Below are 26,449 nucleotides of genomic sequence, written 5' to 3'. Positions count from 1 at the left end.
AACACTGAATATGTTTTTGGGCTTGTAGGCCATAATTTTGAAAAAAATTATGGAGGACTAATTTTTGAAAGCTTGGAATGTTTTATGCCCCAGAAAAGATGTATACTCCATAGCCTTTTCTTTTATTAATGGCCCTGATATTGGCACATTTTGCTTCATCTACATCTCCACAAAGGCATAATTTTGCACGCTTCCGACTGGGTCCCATTTCCTCAAACAGCTTGAAAATCGAAACACAGTTTTGCAAAATGATCAACACACTGCTGGCAGGAATACCAAATTTTAAAGCAATTTCTGTTTTTTTTTTAATGCCCCAATGTACACTATTAAGCACTTCCACTTTTTCACACTACACTCTTAGACACTGTAAGATCACTTGCACAGCAGCTAAAACAAAACTGATTTTGGGACCACTTGTAGCTACCATGTAAACAGAGACTGGTGAAGGTGTGGATGACTCATTTCTTTGAAACAACAGATGAATTTGTGGGATAAAGGAAACTCTCTTCTAATTCTCTAATAAGATGCTTATGGTAAAAACAGTTTGACCAGAGCCAATGTCCGAGTCGGGAATATACCTTAATATGCCTTTGCCAATGGTTGTGGACACATAGATAGCAGTTGAGACTTCATGGTACAGTAGTGTATAGGTTTTAGTTCTTCTTTTTAGCCATTGCTGACCTAGTGCTGGGTAAAGGACTCTCCCTAAACCTTCCATCTTTTTCTAGGGTTGGCCATAGAAATGACCATTTTTCATGGTTGGCCAGTTTTCTCTTGCAGGATTTTACTGGCACGACTAAATTGTAGAATGCTTTAGCTCTTAATTCGTGGAAGCTAAAGGGATTAATTCTTAATCCTTTTAGCTCTTAATCCATGCTTTCTGCAGCATCAGTTTTATTTCTTGAAGGCCAGAGGTGTGAACAATGCATACCCGGGTGTCTCGAAATCAGTTTGTTATATGGAAATTTTCTTTGTTATACGGAAACTATTTTCAATGTAATGACCAAGGGGAAATGAAAAAAAAAAAAGTAGTAGTAGTAGTAGTGGCACATGATGCAAGAAAGCAAGTGTAGGAGCTTATGCAGCATCAGCCAAAAAAAAAAAAAAAAAATCACACCATTCCCTCCAAATGCCTGTCCAGTTCCTCCTTAAATTTATTTAACCTATCAACTTCCACAACGACAGATGGAAGTTTGTTCCAGCAATTAACCACCCGCTGGCTAAAGGCAAATTTCCGCACATCTATTCTACATCTGTCCTTTCTTAATTTGAACTTATGTCCCCGTAGGTTGGTAATCTGAACAAGTGAAAGGATCCCATCAGAATTCAGCGTGCTCAACCCATTCAAGGCCTTATAGACCTCAATCAGATCACCGCGCAGGTGCCTAGTTTCCAGCCACTGCAATTTGCAGAACTTAAGCCTCTCTTGGTAAGAGAATCCCTTCATTCCCCTCACCAATCGTGTTGCTCTTCTCTGTACACGCTCAAGCAAATCTACATCCTTCCTAAAATGAGGCCTTCAGACCTGTACGCAGTACTCAAGGCGTGGCCTGACCATTGCCTTATACAGAGGGACAATCACCTCCTTTTCCCTGCTAGCAAAATTCCTATATATCATTGACAAAACCCCATGACCCACCCTAGCAGCCTGTCTGCACTGCTCAGAAAACTTCATATCTGACTGCACAATTACTCCCAGGTCTTTTTCATTTTCTACCACCTTAAGTGTAGTACCACACAGTTGGTACGTTTCTCTGGGGTTACTTCTACCCATATGCAGTACTTTGCATTTGTCAAGGTTGAACTTCAGTTGCCACTTCTTAGCCCATCTGCCCAAATTATCTAGATCCTGTTGCAGTAGCACACTGCCATTACTGTCATTAACAACCCTGCCAACCTTTGTGTCATCTGCAAACTTCGACATTAAGCCTGATATACCTTCATCAATATCATTGATAAATACACAAAACAACATTGGACCCAACACCGAACCCTGTGGGACTCCACTAATAACATTAGTCCACGAAGAGCAGCACCCATTGATTACCACCCTCTGTCTTCTTCCACTTAACCATCCTTTTATCCATTGTAGCAACTTACCCTTAATACCATTCTGCTCCAATTTGTACAGTAGTCTTTCATGCGCAACAGTGTCAAAAGCTTTCCTGAAATCCAAGTATATGATATCAAAATTATTTTTTGCATCCAGTTCCTTTGTGACCACATCATAATAACCAATCAAATTTGTCAGACAAGACTTTCCCTTAACAAACCCATGCTGTGTTTGAATTATTGCTGCAGTCTTGTCTAGATGATCCTGCAATGCATCTTTAACCAGCGACTCCATTATTTTACCCGGAACAGAAGTTAAACTAACTGGTCTGTAATTACTCGTGTCACCCTTCGATCCACCTTTGTGAATTGGGGACACATTTGCACATCTCACTACACAGAAAAATTCGCTATATGTAAGTTCGTTAAAGACTGCTGTTTCGAAGAAATGAGTCATCCATGCTGTCACTAAGTTTCACCAGTCTCTGTTTACATGGTAGCTACAAGTGGTCCCAAAATCGGTTTTGTTTTAGCTCCTGTGCAAGTGACCTTACAGTGTCTAAGAGTGTAGTGTGAAAAAGTGGAAGTCCTTAATAGTGTAGATTGGGGCATTAAAAAAAAAAAAAAAGAAATTGCTTTAAAATGACTGTATTAAAAAATCATAAAAAATAAAAACTAGTCACTTACTTTATTCTTTGCAGCAGTAACCTCTATATTTATATATGTATTATTTGATTCAATTTGATCAACTTATGGATCCAAATTCCAGAGTATTTCTTCAATTTTGGCTCAGGCAAGCTTGCATCCTATATGTTCTCCATAATTTTTGAAACTATGGTAAATATTAAAATGGCTACTATTACTTGTAAAGATTTGGCAGAGTTGAAAGATGGAAGCATGTCTCTGTAGAGACTCAAGAGAATTTGTACATACACTACACATAGATGAAATTTTATGATATTACACAGAAAGAACCTAAAACACATATACAGTTTTCCATATTCAGAATACCAAAATTTGGAAGAACTGAAAAATCTGTACGATTCTTGGTAAAATCTGAAAATGTGATGCCAATACATGGTGCTGTAAACTTATTTTTCCATTATGTGCTCATTGGTGAGTGACACTTTCAATGTATTATGCCAACTTGTCCATTGCCTTTTATGTTGGAGTTTTTTGTTTTGCTGTTTGTAAATTTTAGCAGCAAAAAAAATTGTCACTGTTGGACAATTTTCAGTGAGAATAAAAAACTAGTTATGAGTAAAACAAGTTAAGCAATACAGGGTGTATCGTAAATAGTGGTCCAGAGTAAAGGAGTCGGTACACTGTGTTCTTAGGTATCACGTACAGGAATTTCAGTTACATTTAGTCAAGATTCTCGGAAAAAAATAAATTTCATTTTTTTTTTAAATTTCTGTGTCTTGCATCACTAATTTGCCTATAATTTCAACAAATATCAATATTTTTTAATTCTGTTTTTTTATTATTACTCCTGAATAGGTGCACTATCGTAAACAAATACATTCGACTAATTTAAAGTCAAAGGTTTTTAAAGAAATTCATTTTTTTCCTATTTCGATACTCATCTCCAAAATATTGTCTAAAAAAAATGTACTACACTGTCAGTGCCCATTAATTTAAAAAAATCATTATTAAATCAAGATTCTAAAATGGTACAACATTAATTGCTAACAGTTCAGAAAAAAAAGTTATTGGCATTTAAAACAAAAAGCAGCTTAATTGCCTAAGATATTTTGGATTCAAAGCTTTTTTATTTTAAGTTCTTTGATTGGGTTTTTTGAAATAAAACATTCTTTTCAAATTAACTATTTATTTCAACTAAACGAAATGCTCAAAATGGCCACCATTAGCGGTGATGCATGCTCTGCATCGCCGAATAAAAGATCGTTTGAGTCTGCGAGCAAATCCGTTTGCATTAATTTCTTCAGCCGCTGTTTGAATCCTTTGACGCAATTGTTCGACAGAAGTGATTTCCTCTTTGTAGACCTTTTCTTTCAGACACCCCCAGTAGAAAAAATCTAGGGGGTTGAGATCCAGTGAACGTGGTGGCCATAAAATTGGGCCTAACCGCCCAATCCATCTTTGTGGAAAAGTTTGATTTAAATGTTCTCGTACAATAACAGCGAAGTGAGCGGGACAGCCATCATTCTGCAGCCACATTGTGTCTCGTATTTCTTGGTCGACATCTCTCAATAACTCAGGGAGGTCGTTTCGCAAAAAATTTAATCTTTGCGAATCTTGACTAAAAGTAACTGAAATTCCTGTACGTGATATCTAAGAACACAGTGTACCGACTCCTTTACTCTGGACCACTATTTACGATACACCCTGTATATGAAGTGTTACATTTCTTTTCTTAAATTAATTGAATTTTTTTTTTTACTTTTATTAATAGAAGCTAAAAGTAAATAATTAATTATCTTGTTACTAATTAATTACTAATTGGTTAACTTATATAAAGTAATGGTTTTTCACTTCACCACACACCCTGTAACTTAACGTTCATTGAAAGTTAAGTAATACTTTAATCACAATGTATGTAATGGAATGACACTAGGGGCTCACATCTGGTGAGTATGGACTTGGTACATCCAGGGTCCTGAGCTGGATATCATCATTCTTCTCTTTCGTAGTGATTCCTTTCCACTTTTCTCCTCTCTCTCTCTCTCTCTCTCAAGGTAACCTGGAAATTTTTTTGACTGATGTTCCTTGCACCATATGGCTAATAATAATAATAATAATAATAACACATGCAAGAAAACCAAGGACATACAAGAAATGAGAGGATGGGATATTCGGGAAGAAGTAGTAAAACAGACGATCAAGAACTCTCACAACTGGCGAACTCCAGGAATAGATAACGTCCACAACTATTGGTACAAGAAGCTCACTTGCACACACAAGCACCTGGCAGAGCAGTTCACCTGAATGTTAAGGCACCCAGAGACAGTTCCGAAGTTTCTCACTCAAGGAATCATATATCTGAAGCCTAAAGATGAAGGTACAAGAAACCCTGCAAAATATAGGCCAATCAACTGCCTCCCAACAATGTACAAGATCCTGACCAACTGCATAACCAGGAAGATATCAGACCACATGGAGAGCCAGAACATAATGGCCAAACAGCAGAAAGGATGCAAGTGACTGAGCAAAGGATGCAAGGAGCAATTAACCATAGATGCCGCGGTTATGGAGCACACCTACAAGAAGTGCCGCAACATGTATACAGCCTACATCGATTACCACAAGGCCTTTGCCTCCATGCCTCATAGATGGCTTATAGAGGTGCTGAACATCTGCAAAGTAAATCCGATAGTGACAAACTTCCTAGGAGAAACAATGGCGAAAAGGAGTACCACCATCAAGGTCGAACATCACAACCAGGCCAATCCCCATCAGGAGAGGAATCTTTCAGGGAGATGTGCCCATTGTGGTTCTGTCTAGCACTTAACCTGCTATCTACCATGCACAACAGTAGCAAGTACTGTTGACTCAAAGAAGGAAGAAAGAACTACATCCTCACGCACCTGATGTACATGGATGACATCAAACTCCACGTGGGAACCGAGAAGCACCTTCAGCAACTACTCCAGATCACTGAAGAATTCAGCAGTGTTTGTTTGTTATTTGGTTTTTAGGAGCATTAGCAACTAAGGCCATATTGCTCCGGGATATGCGGTGGTCATTCCCTGACCTTTCCGCATCCTCCGTATTTGGTGGTGATGGGCTCGAACACCGGTCTAATCAAGAAGCATATGCTACGCACTGCTGCTCCTTCCCACCTGGCTACGGAGTCACCATTCAGCAGTGATATTAGGATAGAATTTGGTCTAGACAAGTGCAAGACCTACGGATTGCGCCAGGGAAAATTAGTCAACCGAAACTACCAGCTGCAGACTGGTAAAGAGATCAAAGCCATGGCAGAGGGAGAGGCTTACAAATACTTGGGGGTGATGCAGGATCAGCAGTTACAGCCATCCAGCAGTTACAGCGCAAGGAAATTAAGACCTGCCTGACTGAAAAATACCATCAGAGACTTAGAAGCCTGCTGAAAGCAAAGCTGAATGGAGGGAACACAGTTAAAGCCATAAACACCTATGCAATCCCAGTGCTAACATACTCCTTCGGGGTCATAGATTGGACTAACACCGAGATGGAGAATATCATGCGAAAGACAAGGATAATGATGACCAAGAGCCGCCAACACCACCCGAAATCTGCCGTGGAGAGACTGATAATTGCCTGGGAAGAAGGAGGAAGAGGCCTGATAGACCTGATAGAGCAACAGAAAACAGTGATAGTTAACCTGAAGGATTACTTCCAGAAACACACAGCAGCACTCCTCTAGGCCATAAGGAAGATAGACAAGCGGTATACCCCACTCAGCCTAAGTGAGGAATCCCCTCAACCAGGAGGTACAAACGAAGCTAGAAAGATGGGCAGAGAAGACTCCATGGCAGACTCTACGATGATCTCCATCAGGGTCACATAGATAAAATTGCTTCCAATGCATGGCTCACGAGCAGAACGCTCTTCCCCGAGACTGAAGGATTCATGCTCGCCATCCAAGACCAGGTAATCAACACCAGGAACTATAGAGAATGCATTGCCAAGGAGCCTGGAATATCAGATGACACATGTCAACAATGTCACCTGGCCTCAGAAATGATCCAACACATCACCACGGGATGCAAGGTGGTCACCCAGACTGAGTACACTCATAGACATGACCAGGTAGCCAGGATAATACATCAGAAGCTAGCAAGGAAATACCAGTTGATCGAAGAAAGTGTACCGTACTACAAGTACGAACCCGAGGCAATACTAGAGACCCCAACCCACAAGCTGTACTGGGACCGCGCCATAATAACAGATAGGACAGTCCTGCACAACAGACTGGACGTAACCATTGTGGACAAGAAGGAAAAGGCTACCTATCTGATTGACATAGCAGTACCCAACACTGGCAACCTGCAGAAAACCCTCTGGGGAAAAAATCAGGAAGTACACGAACCTAAGACAGGAGATCAAAGAGATGTGGCATATGGAGAACAAAGAGATGTGGCATATGGTCTTTGGCACCAGGTATGGTGCCAAAGACCATACATAACAGCCTAGCAGCAATAGGTCTCCCAGCAAACACCTACAAGGAACTCAATAGTCTTCTTTTCCAGAGAAGTGTTATATATTCGAAGTTGTGCAATACCAACTATCTCGTTGTGAAGGTTGCAATCCTGAACACCTGTAGGATAGTCAGAGAGTTCCTCGACCAACAGTAACATCAGACATAACAACAACCACCCTGTGTACTTGGTAGCAATACCCATCACGAGGTGGAACCCCCAATCAGGGAGAAATAATATAAGAGCAGCAATAGCAATAATAATAATAATAACACATATGAATTTATGATGTAAAAAATTAAACAAATAGCAACTCTATCTCAGATCACAGTATGCTGGCAGTATAATTTCATCAAGTTTTTTATTTCTTTCTGGACTTTAATAACAACTGAAGCATAATATGTATTTAACATTTCTGTTGTGATGTCGCAAATAGAAATAATTCATGGTGTGTGCATGTTTAGTAAACTGTTAACAAAATAATGAGCTTCTCAAAGAGTAACTTTTATACATGAACCAAGAACATTTCATTTCTTTTCATATGTCATATTACCCATTCATTCCTCCAATTATTGCATGACAACAAACATAATATCCAGTGCTACAATATACTGTATATAAAATAGTCTATGTGATATATATGAAAAAAAAAAAAAAAAAAAGAAATGATAATTGCCTTATTTATATTTGTCTGATTTTAATGAATCTTGGGGTGGCTAAACATCAGATTTAATTTAATCTGTCCACCAGAAGTTGAGCTGTTACATGTGAATGGCTGGATAGTCAGTTCGACATGGTGAAGATAATAATCACTTATTTACATATATGTGAATGCATCTAAAACGGTGAATTTATTGAGCTACAATCATCATATAAACCATTTGCAAACTTTTGGACAAAAAGCAGCTTCTATTAGAATTACAGTTTCATTTATCATATGGAAATTTTTGTTCAACAGCCCAGGGATGCATTCTTAAACAAAGGAAAATATTAAAAGCTAGGTACCCTCTTGTACCATTGGTAAGTAGAAACTGCCATGAGACGTGGATAAAACTTGGTTATACCAATGCAACGAAAGCCTAACGCTTCCTTGCACTATATGGCAAAGACTACTATACTATTACTATACTGCCCAGTGTAAAGCAAGCCTGACTTTTAAAAGAGTTCTGAATGAAATTAGAAAGTTCTGTACCACTTGGAAATTTTTAAATCACTGAAGTTGGAGAATGTACTGGTTTTTTTCACAGAATTATGAGAAAACACCAACTGCTATTGGATCTTCCAAGCATAAATCCCTACCAAGAAGGAAAAGGGATTTTGTCGAAGCCTGGATGATCCATTCCAGCCCATCCAGGAACTTCAAGGGAAATGAAGTTTCTAGGCTTCCCTCCTGCAAATAAAAGTTTATTCTCATTTTGTGGCAGAAAGTATGAAGGTTAATGATTTCTTAAGAATTTTTAGATTTCATCAGTATAATTAATGTCACAAGTGAAAATAACACTGAAACTCACTGGTTCTCCTTTCTGGCCATCTACTCCTTTATCCCCTTTGATGCCAGGTGGCCCTTGTACACCTGCTGGTCCCTACATTAATGATAAATTAATATCATCTTAATTATTCACAACTCATACTAACCAAGCCATTTTATATATTAAATGAATATATAAAATGTATAAAATTTTATAAAATATATTTCATTAAAACATTCTCTCACAAAAAAACTCGACATTATATAAAAAATATAATTTGATAAAAACAAATATGTTTTTAAGTGCATGGTCTTGTCATGACTTGGTAATTTTTGGTTCCTCATAATATAATTATATTCCCAGATATATCCAAGGATTTTCCATGTTTTTAATGAAAAGCTTCAATTCATTAATAATTTGATTTACCTATCTTCCAAGAAGTGATAATTATTAAGGTTCTGACACTATGCATGCTAGTTTTAAAATAATACTTATATTTTCATCAATTATACTAAATGCAGAAGCTCTTATGTTCAGAAAAAACACTCTATTTTTAATGAAACATATGAAATAGTAGCAATTGCCTAAGTTGTGAGGCAAAAAAAATTTTATAGGTTGATGCAGAAATGCATTCATTCAGAATTCATTCGGTACTGTGGGACCACATTGATATCACAAATATGTGATCAGGGATAAATCAACAAACCATATATTTCAGAATAATTTTTTGACTGACTACCTTCACCAAAAGATACAAATCAAAATAACTTAAATACACAACAAAGCCACAAAGTTATATTCCATAAGAAATACAGAATATGTGTTCTAAGCTACCATGCCAATATTATTGGTACATGGCTTGAACAGATAGCATTATAGGTTTAGTTTGGCTGTTCCGTTGTTTGAGCTAAACTCTATAGAAAATTTCTGGGAAGAGCTGAATGCTAAATCAGGGCATGACCAACATTCACCTTTCTTCAACTGTGCAACAGAAAATTAATAGGCTGGGCCTGTGTATCATTATCTGCAAAAGTACTGGAATCCACTACTTTTGAGGGTACAGCAATGTGTATCAATATTTGTTCATAGCTCTCTCTCTCACACACACATGCACACACTCAAACACATATACTGATTCAGAAAGATCAATATATGTTTTGAAATCATCCATCTTTAACAGTGCTATACGTAGGTACAGGCAGACCAGGTGGTTGCCTGGGGCCCGGAAATATAAGGGGCCTGGATTCTGATGATATTTTAATTTTTTTAAATTAAAAAAAAAAAAAAAAAACGGTTGTTTCTTAATATAATACTTTAATTATACAAAAAAAAAAATTCAATATTGCAGTAGATTTACTTATTTATAATCAGATGTTAATTGAAATAAATTTTTACCTATTTTTATTATTTAAACCTAGTTTTAATGCAAAAAAACCCACAATAATGAAGGTTCACATTTAAAACTGTTCGCTTTGCTTTGAATGTAATGATATGCTGACCATGCTGAGGAAATGTCGCGAGCTAGGCCATAATGTCTATGTGTCTGCAATTCTGCCCAGACACGATAGAGGGATTATATGTTAAGAGTCTTGTGGATTAATTCAAGACTTCAAGGAATCTGCAAGGCTTTAGGGGGGGGGGGGAATTTCTATCAGCATGGCCCACACTTGTAGGTAGAAGAAATTTGTTTTTTAGAGACGGGATACACTTAAACAAAGGTGGTGCAAAAGTTTTTGCCAGTATTATTGAGGATACCTTAAAGGTTCAGGGAAACTGCTAGGTAGGAGGGGGTAATACTGACACGTGTTTATCTGATAATACTGGTCAAATTAACTCTTGCACATACCTTAAGAGTTCTTATCTGTTACCACAACTGGACGTATTATCTAGATGTTCTGGGGGCGGAAATATTTCACGTGAGCGGGTAGCTAATATCAGGGAAGTGAGCCTAAAAAACTTCAAGGGTTGTTAAATATACAAGAACAGTAAATCATAATTGTTTATACAGTAACGTTAGAAGTGTCGTCAATAAAATGAGTGAATTCGAACTACTGGTTAAAACAAGTAACGCGGACATAATAGGGCTTACAGAGACATGGTGCCACCCGGAAATTGGGGATGATGAGTTTAAGTATGGCTTGTATAATGTGTTTAGGAAGGATAGGGTAGATAGAAGGGGTGGTGGGGTAATGCTTCTTATCAGAAGCAGCCTGAGTGCGACGATAGCTTTCCCGGATTCAGACATTTCACATGCTAGTATAGAGTCTGTATGGTGTGAGATAGTTGGAAAGAAAGGTATAATGCGAGTAGGAGTAATATACAGACCAGGTGATTGTGAAGATTATGACAATAGCCTCTACATGCAAATGGAATGGGCAAGTAAGCGTCAATGCCTTATTATGGGTGATTTCAATTAGCCTCTAATTGATTGGAGTAAATGGGAAGGAAACCCGACATGGGGAACAAAATTTTTAAATCAACTAGATGACTGTTATTTGTATCAACATGTCAGGGAAAGTACTAGAGAAAAGAATAACCTAAACCTCATCATCATCACACATGAATCAGATGACATAACAGGGCTGACAGTAGAGGAACCAGTAGCAGGAAGTGATCACAGAGTTCTATGGTGGATGATGACGAGAGAGGTAGCAGAGGTAAAAGGCAAAGGAATGGGTTTTAATTTCAGAAAAGGAAATTACGATGCCTTAAGGTACTACATGGCCTCTATTAACTGGGTAGATATCGTGCAGAAAATGAATACATTTGAACTGTGGTACGCTTTTAAAACATTAATCACAGATGCCTTTAATGCGTATATACCATTAAAAAAATACTCCACGAGGAGGGTTCCAAGTTGGACGAATAGTGAAGTAGCCACATTATTTGAGCAGAAAAAGGTGGCATGGAAAGGTTACAGAACAATAAAAAGTACTGAAGCCTATAACAGCTATAAGGTGATGTGTAATAGAGCCACAGAAAAGGTTCAACAGGTAAAGGCAGTTTATGAGAAATCACTAGCAAACAGAGCAAAGGGGGGGGGGATAAAGAATTCTTCACATATATAAATGCCAAGAAGAGCAGGACAAACCAGATCGGACCTTTACGTAAGGGAAAGGGGATAGTATTAAATACACCAGCTGCCGTTGCAGATGAACTCAACAGTTATTTTGCATCGATATTTACAAATGAAAAACCTTTTGTGGCAATGGGAAATTGTGGGAGCGAAGTTAAAAAATATATAATTAATGATATTGAAATTTCGCAAGATTATTTAATGAAAAATCTTTCGAGCCTACAGGCCAGTAAGGCTCCTGGAGTTGATGGAATATACCCTATAATCTTAAGGGAGACAGCAAGTGAGTGCATTGAACCATTGAGGCTAATTATGCAAGCATAACTAGACTCTGGGGAGATTCCCTTGGATTGGAAAAGTGCAATGTATCTCCCATACATAAGGGTGACTCTAAAAGTGAAGTTAGAAATTATCGACCTGTCAGTCTGACTTCAGTAGTAGGGAAAATCATGGAAGCAATGATCAAGGGTGGAATTCAGGAACATTGGATCGAATTGAAATTCTCCAGGATACTCAGCATGGTTTTGTAAAGGGAAAATCATGTTTAACAAATCTGGTTCGTTATTTTGAAAGGGTCGCTCGCTCATGAGCTGGATTTAGGGAATAATTTCGACATTGTTTATTTAGATTTCAGCAAAGCTTTTGACTCAGTCCCACATGAGCGGTTGCTTTATAAGCTGGAACAGGCTGGAATCACAGGGAAAATCCTTAGATGGATAGAAGGATGGCTTCAGGGTAGGAGACAGAGGGTTGTGATAAATGGTTATTCCTCAGATTGGGTTGATGTAAGAAGTGGGGTTCCCCAAGGAACAGTGTTAGGACCACTGTTGTTTTTAATTTTTATAAACAACATTGATGAAGGGATAGAGGGTGTGATGTCTAAATTTGCAGATGATGTTAAAATTGGTAGAGTAGTTAATGATCACTGTAAAGATGAGTTTTTTCGGAGAGACCTAGATAGACTTCAGGAATGATCAGAAAAATGGCAGCTATGCTTTAATCCAACAAAGTGTATTACACCTGGGAAACAGTAATCCCAAAATAACTTATTCACTTAGTGGAGTTCAACTAAACCCAGTACTGGAGGAAAGGGACTTGGGTGTTACGATGCGGTCAGACATGAAATTCTCTGAGCATTGTAAACAGGTTCCAAGGAAGGCCCCTGGTGTCCTATCGATGATCTATCGAACTTTTACAAGTAGAGATAGGGACATGATAATCCCATTATATAAGGCTTATGTTAGACCACACTTGGAATACTGTGTTCATGTATGGAGACCACACCTAAAGAAAGACATCGAGCTTCTTGAAAGGGTGCAAAGACAGGTAACTCGCCTGCTGAGATCGGCAAAAGAGCGTCCTTATGAAGAAAGACTTCGAATATGTGGGTTACAGAGTTTGGAAACTAGACACCTTAGATGAGATTTGATTGAGGTGTTTAAGGCTCTCAGAGGCATCAGTAAAATGAATGAGGACGACATTTTCAAGATTATAAATGATGCTAGAACTAGGGGACATAAATTCAAGTTGGGGGGGGGGGGAAATGTTTAGATTGGACTGCAGGACATTTTATTTTTGCCAACGAGTTATAAATTACTGGAATAAGTTGCCTTCATGGGTGGTAGAGGCCGACAGTTTGGGGAAATTCAAAGGTCATCTGGATAGTACTTTCGGGTAAGGGAAGCGCATAGGATGATAGGTTTAATTCCTTTTTTTTTTATTAATTATTATTATTTATTTATTTATTTATTTTATGTTTCATTTATTTTTATTTTTTTTGTTTTTATCATTGTTTTGTTCGGATTTTTTTTTTTTTTTTTGGCTGGTGCAGCATAAGCCATAGGCTTTCTTGCACCATGCGGCCATTACTAATATTAATATCAGTAACATTTGCATTAAATAAAATCAAGGAACAGGCCGGAGGAAAATATGCAAAATTGAAGTCTGAAATACAAGGTTAGTTGACAGAAAGTACTTCTTTCAAATTTATTATAAGTGTAGTTTGGCATGAAATATTGTAGAGCCATGCAAAATAGTACAATTGATATGAACACTGCAATTATATTGATATAAAGTGCTCTTAGTCAACTAAATTACATCAGTTTATTCGGGTCAACCCTTATTCGGGTTGACTCTTAGCAAACTAAACTACATGCGGCAGAATTACTTAGCAAGTACAGGTCACTGTTGAAAAAAAGCCGTGAATTAGTGTTGAATTTGAAAGTGTCTGCAATTCTGCCCAGACACGATAGGAGGGAGTATATGATGAGAGCCTTGTCGATCAATTCGGCCCTGCAGGGATTGTGCAAGGCTCAAGGGGTAGAATTTTTTTCAGCCTGGACTGTACTGGTTAACAGGAGAGATTGCTTCTACAGGGATGGGATACACTTAAATAGAAAGGGTGCAAGAATCTTTGCTGATGCTGTCGAGGCAGAGTTAGGTGGGTCGGAAAACTGATAGTTGGGGGGGGATACAAGGACTAATAGATTAACAGTAGCCACTGGCAGAGGTGGAAGTGATTCTTGCACTGCTTCTGTGATTCTATAGAAATGAGCAGAAGCCTGAAAAACAAGATGCAGGATATTTCAGAGACTGCTGGGAGTCATTGCGGTACAAGTAAACACATGGGTTGTGTTAGGGTAGCCAAGAATAGAAACAGGTGCATGTATACCTGCGTGTACACCAATGCTAGGAGTTTGGTAAATAAATTTGATGAATTTGAGGTATTGCTCAAAACATCAAAGGCAGATATTTTTGGGATATCAGAGACGTGGTGTCACACAGATATAAGGAATGCGGAACTGGAATTTGGGGAATACAATGTGTATAGAGGGGATAGACAGGACAGGAGGGGAGGAGGGGTTATGCTATTAGTTAAGAAACACATAAAGTCCAAGGAAGTGAAGCCAGTCGACATCGATGGACAGGGCAGTGTCGAGTCAGTTTGGTGTGACATAAGCATAGGGAAATCAAAATTGAGAGTAGGAGTGTGCTATAGGCCTAATGACTCTGATGAGTATAATAAGATATTGTACAGGGAAATAGAGTGGGCCAGTAAATCAGAGAGTCTTATAATGGGGGATTTTAATTTCCCAGATATTGACTGGAATTTGTGCATTGGTCACTCACACACTAGCAAGGCTTTTGTGGATTTATTGGATGATTGTTTTCTATATCAGCATGTTCGTGAGGCAACAAGAGGGAGCAATACTCTTGATCTGATTATCAGTAGTGATTCTTCATGCATTAAGAATCTGCAGATAAATGAACCACTAGGTGGCAGTGATCACAGTGTGGGGCTCACATCTGGTGAGTATGGGCTTGGCACACCCAGGGTCCTGAGCTGGATATCATCATTCTTCTCTTTCTTGGTGATTCCCTTCTACTTCTCTCTCTCTCTCAGGGTAATCCAATTTTTTTTTTTTTTTTTTTGGCTAGTGCAGCATAAGCCTCAGGCTTCCTTGCACCATATGGCTAATAATAATAATAATAAAAGTGGGATTTACTCAAGGAGGTAACTACCATCAGAGGTAAAGGGAAGGGTTTTTGTTTTCGTAAAGGCAACTATGATGGTCTGAGACAGTATTTAAATTCTATACAGTGGGACCAACTGATGATGTTACCAACAGGAAACTCAAAATGGGAAGCATTCAAGGAACTAATCTTGGAGGCTACCAGGCTTTACATAACAACTAAGAAATATTGTTCAAGGTTTAGGCCTAAATGGTTGTCAGATGAACTAATGAGACATGTGGCAGAGAAGAAAAATGCATGGGATACATACAAATTAATGGGTGACACAGAAGCCTATGATAGATATAAGCTGATCTGTAACCAAGTTACAAAGGAGGTTAAGCAGGCGAAATAAGTAAGTAAGTAAGTAAATAATAAATAAGGTAATTAAGTAATTATTTAGGAGAAATCTTTGGCAGAGGATGCAAAGAAAAGAGTTCTTTATTTATGTAAACTCTAGAAGGAAGGGGATGAATCAAATTGGTCCACTTGATATCGATGGTTCAACTGTTGATGATCCTGCTCAGGTAGCTAACAAACTAAATTAATATTTTGCATCAACATTCACACATGAGAAGTTACTCATTGAGGGGAATGCCAGATGTGTATTCACCTCTGGCAGTAAGTTAGATAATCTAGTAATTATTATTATTATTTTTAGCCATATGGTGCAAGGAAGCCTGAGGCTTATGCTGCACCAGCCAAAAAAAAAAAAAAAAATTCCAGCGTTAACCTGAGAGAGAGAGAGAGAGAGAGAGAGAGAGAGAGAGAGAGAGAGAGAGAGAGAGAGAGAAGTAGAAGGGAATCACCAAGAAAGCAAGAAAGAGAAGAATGATGATATCCAGCTCAGGACCCTGGGTTTGCCAAGCCCATACTCACCAGATGTGAGCCCCTGGGAACAATAACTTAGAGTAAAATGGAGGAGAAATTGTTGAAGACAAACACAAGAAATGGCTGGATAGATCCCATCCAAATAACTGGATAGATCCCATCCACCAGGGGTGGATGGGATCTATCCAGTTATATTAAAGGAGGCAGCAAAGGAAGTAAGCAAACCCTTAGCCATAATTATGAGAGCTTCCTTCGACTCACGGGAAGTATCCATAGACTGGAGATGTGCAAATGTGACCCCAATTCACAAAGGAGGATCAAAGGGTGGCACAAGTAATAAGTAATTATTTAACAAGTACAAGGCACTGTTGAAAAAAAGCAGTGAATTAGGGTTGAATTTGAAAGTGTCTCCAATTCTGCCCAGACACGATAGGAGAGAGTATATGATGAGAGCCTTGTCGATCAATTCGGCCCTGGAAAGATTGTGCAAGGCTCAAGGGGTAGAATTTTTTTCAACCTGATATGTACTTGTTAACAGGAGAGATTGCTTCTACAGGGATGGGATACACTTAAATAGAAAGGGTGCAAGAATATTTGCTGATGCTATTGAGGCAGTGTTAGGTGGGTCGGAAAACTGCTAGCTTGGGGGGATAAAAGTACTAATAGATTAACAGTAGCCACTGGCAGAGGTAAAAGTGATTCTTGCACTGCTTCTATTGGAATGAGCAGAAGCCTGGAAAACAAGATGCAGGATATTTCAGAGACGGCTGCGAGTCACCTGGGTTATGTTAGGGTAGCTAAGAATAGGAACAAGTGCATATATACTTGCGTGTACACCAATGCTAGGAGTTTGGTATATAAATTTGATGAATTTGAGGTATTGCCCAAAACATCAAAGGCATATATTATTGGGATCAGAGACGTGGTGTCACACAGATATAAGGAATGCAGAACTGGGATTTGAGGAGTACAATGTGTACAGAAAAGATAGACGGGATAGAAAGGAGGGGTTATGCTATTAGTTAAGAAACACATAAAATCCAAGGAAGTGAAGCCAGTCGACATCGCTGGGCAGTGCAGTGTTGAGTTAGTTTGGTGTGACATAAGCATTGGGAGATCAAAATTGAGAGTAGGAGTGTGCTATAGGCCTAATGACTCTGATGAGTATAATAAGAAACTGTACAGGGAAATAGTGGGCCAGTAAATCAGAGACTCTTATAATGGGGGGCTTTTAATTTCCCAGATATTGACTGCAATTTGTGGGTTGGTCACTCACACACTAGCAAGGCTTTTGTGGATTTACTGGATGATTGTTTTCAGGATCAGCATGTTCGGGAGGCAACTAGAGGGAGTAATACACTTGATCTGATTATCAGTAGTGATTCTTCATGCGTTAAGAATCTGCAGATAAAGGAATCACTAAGTGGCAGTGATCACAGTGTGCTGAAGTGGGATTTACTCAGAGAGGCAACTACCATCAGGGTTAAAGGGAAGGGTTATTGCTTTCGTAAAGGCGACTATGATGGTCCGAGACAGTATTTAAATTCTATACAGTGGGACCAACTGATGATGTTACCAACAGCAAATTCAAAATGGGAAGCATTCAAAGAACTTATCTTGAAAGCTACTAGGCTTTACATACCAACTAAGAAATATTGTTGAAGGTTTAGGCTTAAATGGATGTCAGATGAACTAATGAGACATATGGCAGAGAAGAAAAATGCATGGGATACATATAAATTAACATGTGACACAGAAGCCTATGACAGATATAAGTTGATCTGTAACCAAGTTACAAATGAGGTTAGGCAGGCGAAGGCAGATTACGAGAAATCTTTGGCAAAGGATGCAAAGAAAAACAGCAAAGAGTTCTTTACTTATGTAAATTTAGATAAAATATGTAAATTCAGATTCCCTAGAAGGAAGCGAATGAATCAGAACTAAATGAATATTTTGCATCAACATTCAAACATGAGGAGGTATTCAGTGAGGGGAATGCCAGAGGTGTATTTAACTCTGGCAGTAAGCTAGATAATCTTGTAATAACTGAGAGTAAAGTGGAGGAGAAATTATTGAAGATAAACACAAGAAAGGCACCTGGGGTGGATGGGATCTATCCAGTTATATTAAAGGAGGCAGCAGAGGAAATAAGCAAACCCTTATGAATAATTATGAGAGCTTCCTTGGACTCAGGGGAGGTACCTATAGACTGGAGATGTGCAAATGTGACCCCAATACACAAAGGAGGATCGAAGGCTGACATAAGTAATTATAGACCTGTGAGTTTAACTTCTGCTCCAGGAAAATTAATGGAGGCACTGGTTAAAGAAGCACTGCAGGATCATTTAGACAAGACTTCAGTTATAGCTCAGACACAGCATGGTTTTGTTAAGGGGAAGTCTTGCCTGACCAACTTGATTGGATACTATGATGCAGTCACAAAAGAACTGGATACAGGGAATAACTTTGATATTATATACTTGGATCTTAGAAAGGCTTTTGATACTGTTCCACATGGAAGACTGCTGCACAAATTGGAGCAGTTTGGCATTGGAGGCAAATTGCTGCTATGGATAAAGGGGTGGTTGAGGGCGAGAAGACAGAGTGGTAATCAAGGGACACTGCTCATCGTGGACTAATGTTATTAGTGGATTCCCTCAGGGTTCAGTGTTGGGTTATTATTGCTTTCTGTATTTATAAATAATATTGATGATGGTATATCAAGCGTAATGTCCAAGTTTAAAGATGAGAGAAAGGTTGGCAGGGTTGTTAAGGACACTACTGATGCCATGCTGCTGCAACAGGATCTGGAAAGGTTGAGCAGATGGGCTGAGAGGTGGCAAATGAAGTTTAACATTGACAATGTAAAGTACTGCATATGGGAAACAGCATCCCCAGAGCAACGTATCAACTCTGTGGTACTAGACTGACTGTGGTAGAGAATGAAATGGACCTGGGGGTAATTGTGCAGGCAGATGTGAAATTCTCTGAGCAGTTCAGACGAGGTGCAAGAATAGCTCATGGTGTTTTTTTAATGATATACAGGAATATTTCTAGCAGGGATAAGGAGGTGATTATTCCCTTGTATAAGGCAATGGTCAGGCCACACCTTGAGTACTGAAAAGAGGTGTGGAGGCCTCATTTCCAAAAGGATGTAGAGCTGCTATAATGAGTACAGAGAAGGGCAACAAGATTAGTGAATGGAACAAAGTGTTGCTCTTACAAAGAAAGGCTTAAATTCTGCAAATTACAGTGTCTGGAGACTAGACACTGGCGAGGTGATCTGATAGAGGTGTATAAAGTCTTGAATGGTTTGAGCATGCTCAATGCCGATGGGATTCTTCCATCTTGCTCAGAATAATCACCTGAGAGGGCATAAATTCATATTGAGGAAAGACAGATGCAGGATAGATGTGCGGAAATTTGCCTTTAGCCAGCGGGTAATTGGTTGGTGGAACAGACTTCCATCCCTTGTTGTGGAAGTTGATAGCCTAAATAAATTTAAGGCCCAGCTGGACAGATATTTCAAACGAACAGAGGGGTGAAGTGGAAGTGTTTTTTTTTTTTTTTTTTTCTCTTTTTTTTTTGGCTGATGCTGCATAAGCTTGCTTTCTTGCATGATATGCCTCGACTAATGCTAATGCTAGTTCTCTGAGTTTAAATTCTGTTCCAGGAAAATTAGTGGAGACACTGGTTAAAGAAGCACTGCAGGATCATCTAGACAAGACTTCAGTTATAGCTCGGCCATAGCATGGTTCTGTTAAGGCAAAGTCTTGCCTGACCAATTTCATTGGATACTATGATGCAGTCACAAAAGAACTGGATGCAGGGAATAACTTTGATATTATATATTTGGCTCTTAGAAAGGCTTTTGATACTGTTGCAAATGGAAGACTGCTACACAAATTGGAGCAGTGTGGCATTGGAGGCAAATTGCTGCTATGGATAAAGGGATGGTTGAGGGGGAGAAGACAGAGAGTGGTAATCAATGGACACTGATCATCGTGGACTAATGTTATTAGTCCATGATGGGTTCAGTGTTGGGTCCATTATTGTTTTCTGCATTTATAAAAGATATTGATTATTGTATATCCAGCTTAATGTCCAAGTTTGCAGACGATATAAAGGTTGGCAAGGTTGTTAAGGACACTACTGACGCTATGCTGCTGCAACAGGATCCAGAAAGATTGAGCAGAGAGGTGGAAAATGAAGTTTAACATTGACAAATGTAAAGTACTACATATGGGAAACAGCAACCCAAGAGCAACGTATCAACACTGACAGTTGTAGAGAATGAAAAGGACCTGGGTAATTGTGGAGGTAGATATGAAGTTCTCTGAGCAGTGCAGATGGGCTGGAAGAGTAGCTCATGGTGTCTTGTCAATGATATACAGGAATTTTTCTAGCAGGGATAAGGTGGCGATTATTCCCACGTAAAAGGCAATGGTCAGGCCACACCTTGAGTATTGAAAAGAGGTCTGGAGGCCTCATTTCAAGAAGGATGTAGAGCTGCTGGAATGAGTACAGAGAAGGGCAACAAGATTAGTGAATGGAACAAAGGGTTGCTCTTACGAAGAAAGGCTTAAGTTTTGCAAATTACAGTTTCTGGAGACTAGGCACCGGCGAGGTGATCTGATAGATGTATAAAGCCTTGAATGGTTTAAGCATGCTCAATGCCAATGGGATTCTACCTCTTGCTCAGAATAATCACCTGAGAGGGCATAAATGCAGATTGAGGAAAGACAGATGTTGGATAGATGTGCGGAAATTTGCCTTTAGCGAGTGGGTAGTTGGTTGGTGGGACAGACTTCCATCCCTTGTTGTGGAAGTTGATAGCCTAAATAAATTGAAGGCTCAGCTGGACAGGTATTTCGAACGAACGGAGGGATGAAATGGAAGTGTTGTTTTTTTTTTGTGGCTGATGCTGCATAAGCTTGCTTTCTTGCATCATATGCCTCTACTAATGTTAATGCTAAACAAATTTAGAACATCAGGACATAAATTATGTGTGGATAAAGCTATAGAAATTGCAAATGAGTGGGAAATACTGTAGTATTACCAGAAGCTTGAGTTTCTAGAAAAAGCACGAGTTTATCTATGAAACTTCATTGCATGAACCCTCTGTTGATCCAACCAAAAGGTTTGAAACAGAATTTTTTAATATAATGATCAATGTAGCTATCATTAGCTTACAAGAAAGGTTTTAATCAGATGAATGAAATATTCTCGGCTTTTCATCTTATTATAAAATCAGAAAACTTCACGAATTTATTTTAAAGTGCAATAGAAACAAAATGTCAACACCGTGAAGGAGTTCTCAGTGGTGAAGACGGGAGCAGCAACATCAATGCCGAAGGGTTACGTCAAGAAATCCAATCTTTGCAGCATGTTTTAAAAAGAAAAAAATTTTTGGTTGTGTATAATTATTGACATTTATTCAAGAAAAACTTAGTTGAATTATATCCCAAAATTATCATTACTCTCAAGATATTATTAACATTGGCAATTACAGTTGCATCTGGAAAGAGCAGTTTATCAAGACCCAAAATGATTAAAACATATTCACGAGCAACAATTGACCAAGAAAGAATTAATGGAATGGATTAGTCATTATGTCAATAGAACAAGATGTACTAAAATATATAAAAACATCAGATGTTATAGACAAATTCATGTCAAGCAAATGTACTAGTCGTTCAAGTTTAAATAAATAATTATGATTTGAATGGGTGTTTTCTTTTTTTTTTGTTTTTTAAATTTTATGAATTCCACCTTTAATTTTTGCAAGGGACCCCTAAGATGAATATTTCACCAGGGGTCAACAGAAGTCGAGGTACGGCACTGATCTTTAATGATTAACTGACAAATCTTTGTTATATACAAAAGCAAAGTTGGGAAAACATATAATATTTGTGCTATCCTTGTGTCGAGCATGTGGAAATGAGAGTGAGAGAGAGAGATTGATTATTGTACTTGTGTTGTTTATACTCATATGTATCCTTATTCGCATTCAGGTGCTAAAGTCTAGGTTAAAAAAGTGTTACACTACTCTACAGAAGATCAAGATTATATTAGTACAAATACAAAACAGTACATTCTGTTAAGCAATAAAACATTTACTGTTATGCACATTTATAAATTTCAAACTTTTATAAAATACCTTTGGAGAAATTCATAAAACATTATTTCTGAATGTTAATCGGCATCTGTATGCAAATGTTCACATGCATTATACAGGGTGTCTCAAAAATATTGGTACAAACGTTTAGGGGGGGGTAGGTAACATCTAAAGGAATGTGAATTGCATAGGAACCCATGTTTATGGAGAACGCTTCCCAGACAGACAGACATATACCGGCCAACCATTTTTTTGCGTGTGTACATCAAAATTTGTGTGATTATGGGTCATTTAGAGGTAACAGGAGTAGTGTGGGCAGATCACGTTCGACGCAAACTCCCGCCATGGAAGAAAGTGTGTTGAATGCTGTCCAGAATAATCCTACTACCAGCACACGTGCCGTTGCCTCTGCCTTAGGAGTGTCTCATTGCAGTGTACAGCGTGTCTGGCACGACGATTCCTTACACCCCTTTCATCTCCAAAGGGTTCAGTTACTGCTCCCACAAGATCATCCTGCATGTGTGGCTTTTGTGCAGTGGTTTCTCCAAGAAAGTGTTCAAGGCTTGAATTTTCCAGCCTATGTTTTGTTCATGGATGAGGCTTATTTCACCCGGGAAGGCTTATTCAATTAGCACAATGCTCATGTGTGGGCTCACGACAACCCACGGTGTGTGCCCCCATGCGGCACAACATCGCTTCACAATAAATGTGTGGGCAGGTATGGTCGGTGACTGCTTAGTCAGCCCATACCTGTTACCATTCCGCATGAACTCCGCTAAATATCGGATCTTTCTTGAACAAGTTCTACCAGGGTTACTTGATGATGTTCCAGCAAATGTGAGACGCAACATTTGGTTTCAACATGATGGGGCGCCTGCCCATTATGGAAGGTGTGTTCGTGACCATTTTAACAGGCGTTTTGGGTGCCATGGTGGACCCTTTGCCTGGCCCCCAAGCTCACCTGATTTTTTGAGCCTTGATTTATTTCTGTGGGGGGCCCTCAAATCTATCGTTTATGAATCACCTGTGGAGACAAAAATGGATCTCGTGGTGAGACTCGTCTGCGCTGCTGCTGCTACTGTCAAAGAAACTCCAGGTGTGTTCAACCATGTGTGCCAATCCATACTGCATCGTTGTAACGCATGCATCGCGTCTTATGGTGGAACCTTCGAGCATCTGTTGTAACATCATGAAATTCATCCATCTCGTACTCCATTGTTAATATTATGTCAAATAAATTTTGCCACTAATTACTGTCTTGTGCCTCTACTACCACTTTCCCGTAACGTTTCTGGTTATGGGTTCCTATGCGATTCACATTCCTTTACATGTTACCTACCTCCCCTAAACGTTTGTACCAATATTTTTGAGACACCCTGTATATAATTTTACATATAATTACATTACATATAATTTTAGTGAAGAGAATTTTATCACTTTATGGGAAGTAGTATTTTAAACTTACTGGTGGTCCAGGAATTCCTGGTGGCCCCATAACCTGCAAAACATTTTTATACATATTGAATTATTCATATTGTTAGGAACTGTGTAGAGATGCTCAAATTATATTTAAAGATAAAAAATATATATCAGCAACGCAATAGATGAATTTCATTTGCTTTACTGTAAACAGCTCAATTTTAAATAGTTTATAGTTTAACTATAAACAATATTTAAAAGGAAAAACTGAGCTTATCATATTATTTCATTTTGATATAATGCAAACATATTCATATGCTAAATTGGAGGGAAGGAACATTAATAAATGGAGAGTGAAATTTAGTTAAGAATTTTCTTTTAGTTGATTTAATTAATAACTATTTCAGACATACTACATGAATCCCAAAGATTCAGTTCTATTAATAGGATTAGCATTAGTTGAGGCATATGATGCAAGAAAGTAAGCTTACACAGCATCAGCCAAATAAAAAAAACAAAAAAAAAAACCCCTTCCCATTTCACCCATCCAGTCACTCCAAATGTTTGTCTAGCTCAGCCTTAAATTTATTTAACCTATCAACTTCCACAAAAACAGATGGAAGTCTGTTCCAGCAATCAACTACCTGCTGGCTAAAGGCAAACTTCCACACATCTATTCTACATCTGTCTTTCTTCAATTTGAATCTATGCCCTCTCGGGTTCTTAATCTGAGCAGCGGAAGTACCCTGTCAGCATTGAGCCTGCTCAACCATTCAAGGCCTTATACACCTTGATCAGATTACCTTGCAGGTACCTAGTGTCCAGATGCTGCAACTTGCAGAACTTAAGCCTTTCTTCATAATTGCATCCTTTAGTTCCTCTCACCAATCTTGTTGCCCTTCTCTGTACTCATTCTAGCAACTCTACATCCTTCCAATCTGTATACGGTACTCAAGGTGTGGTCTGACCATTGCCTTATACAAAGGGATAATCACTTCCTTGTCTCTGCCAGGAAAATTCCTATATATCATCGACAAAACTCCATGATCTGCTCTGCTCTGGCTGCACTGCTCAGAGAACTTCATATCTGACTGCACAATTACCCCCAAGGTCTTTTTCCTTCTTCACCTCCTTGAGTGTAGTATCACACAGTTGGTAAGTTTTTCTTGGGTTACTGCTACCCATATGGAGTACTTTTCATTTGTCAATATTAAACTTCAGTTTCCACTTCTCAGCCCATCTGCCTAACTTTTCTAGATCCTGTCGCAGTAGCATACTGTCTTTACTGTCATTAACACCCTGCCAACCTTTGTATCACCTGGAAACTTGGAAATTAAGCCTCATATACCTTCATCGATATCATTGATAAATACAAAAAACAACAATGGGCCCAGCACTGAACCCTGGGGGACTTCACTAATTAAAATTAGACCATATAGAGCAGTGTCCATTTATTACCACTCTCTGCTGTCTCCTACTCAACCATCCCTTTATGCATTGCAGTAACTTGCCTTAATGCCATACTGCTCCAATTTGTACAGCAGTCTTTCATGTGCAAAGGTATTAAAAGCTTTCCTGAAATCCAAGAATATGATATCAAAATTATTTTTTGCATCAAGTTCCTTTGTGACCACATCATATGATCCAATCACATTGGTCAGACAAGGCTTCTCCTTAACAAACCCATGCTGTGTCTTAACTATTACTGCTGTCTTGTCTAGGTGATTCTCTATCACCTCTTTAACCAGTGACTCCGTTATTTTCCCTGGAACAGAAGTTAAAAGTTAAACTAACAAGTTTATAATTATTTGTGTCATCCTTTGAACCCCCTTTGTGAATTGAGGATTTGCACATCTCCAGTCCATAGGGATCTTCCCTCACTCTAAGGATGCTCTCATAAAGAGGCTGCTGTAGCCTAGTGGTAAGGCCCGTGATTGCCTAAGTACACGTGCCTTGAGTGACCGGGGTTCAAACCCGTGACTACTGAATATGGTGCTGTTTCTTGTATTCAATCTATCATGCGAACTCCTCTTACCATTTGGTCGTCCCAGAGTACAAACAGAAAATTTATTATTATTTATAATTATGGCTATGGGTTTACTTACTTCTCTTGTTGCCTCCTTCATTACAGATTACTGGATAGATTCCATCTGCCCCAGGTACTTTTTTTATGTTTAACTTCAAAAATTTCTTCTCCACTTTGCTCTCAGTTATTTCAAAATCACTTATCTCCCTGTTACAGTTTGATTAATTTCTGGAATTCTCCTCCTTGAATAACTCCTCATGTGTGAATGTAGATGCAAAATACTCATTCAGCTTGTTCAACCCATTCAAGGCCTTATACACCTCAATCAGATAACCTCGCAGGTTCCTACTTTCCAGGCGCTACAATTTGCAGAATTTAAGCCATTTTGTTGGTAAGAGAAACCCTTTCTTCCCTTCACCAATCTTGTTGCCCTTCTTTTTACTCGTTCTAGCAACTCTACATCCTTCCTAAAACGAGTCCTCCAGACCTATACACAGTACTCTAGGTGTGACCTGACCACTGCCTTCTACAACGGGATAATCACCTTGCTTTCCCTGCTAGCAAAATTCCTATATATTGTTGACAAGACTCGATGACCTGCCCTCGCAGTCCATCTGCACTGCTCAGCAAACTTCATATTTGACTGCACAATTAATACCAGGATTCAATTTCCACTTCACTGAGTGTAGTAGCACACATTGGTATGTTTCTCTTGGGTTATTGCTACCTATATGCAGTACTTTGCATTTGTCAACGTTAAACTTCAGTTGCCACTTCTCAGCCCATTTGCCCAACTTGTCT

General features: G+C 38.7%; 1 protein-coding gene across 1 annotated transcript in view; it reads right to left on the bottom strand.

The window, feature by feature from the left end:
• The window catches only part of LOC150081680 (uncharacterized), an 833,960-nt gene that overhangs the window by 310,836 nt on the left and 496,675 nt on the right, over window positions 1-26,449 (bottom strand). The window contains exons 18-19 of the mRNA XM_090380284.1: window positions 23,669-23,701; window positions 8,708-8,779 (exon numbers count right to left, since the gene is read on the bottom strand). Of these exons, the coding sequence (XP_090236410.1) occupies window positions 8,708-8,779; window positions 23,669-23,701 (105 nt within the window). The remainder of the gene's footprint in view (window positions 1-8,707; window positions 8,780-23,668; window positions 23,702-26,449) is intronic.

This window comes from Mastigoproctus giganteus, chromosome 8 (genome assembly GCF_048544385.1).
Source record: "Mastigoproctus giganteus isolate SK-2022 chromosome 8, ASM4854438v1, whole genome shotgun sequence".
NCBI classification, from domain to species: Eukaryota; Metazoa; Arthropoda; class Arachnida; order Uropygi; family Thelyphonidae; genus Mastigoproctus; species Mastigoproctus giganteus.
Note: the sequence above shows the minus strand (reverse complement) of the source record. Positions and strands in the feature narration are given on the sequence as shown.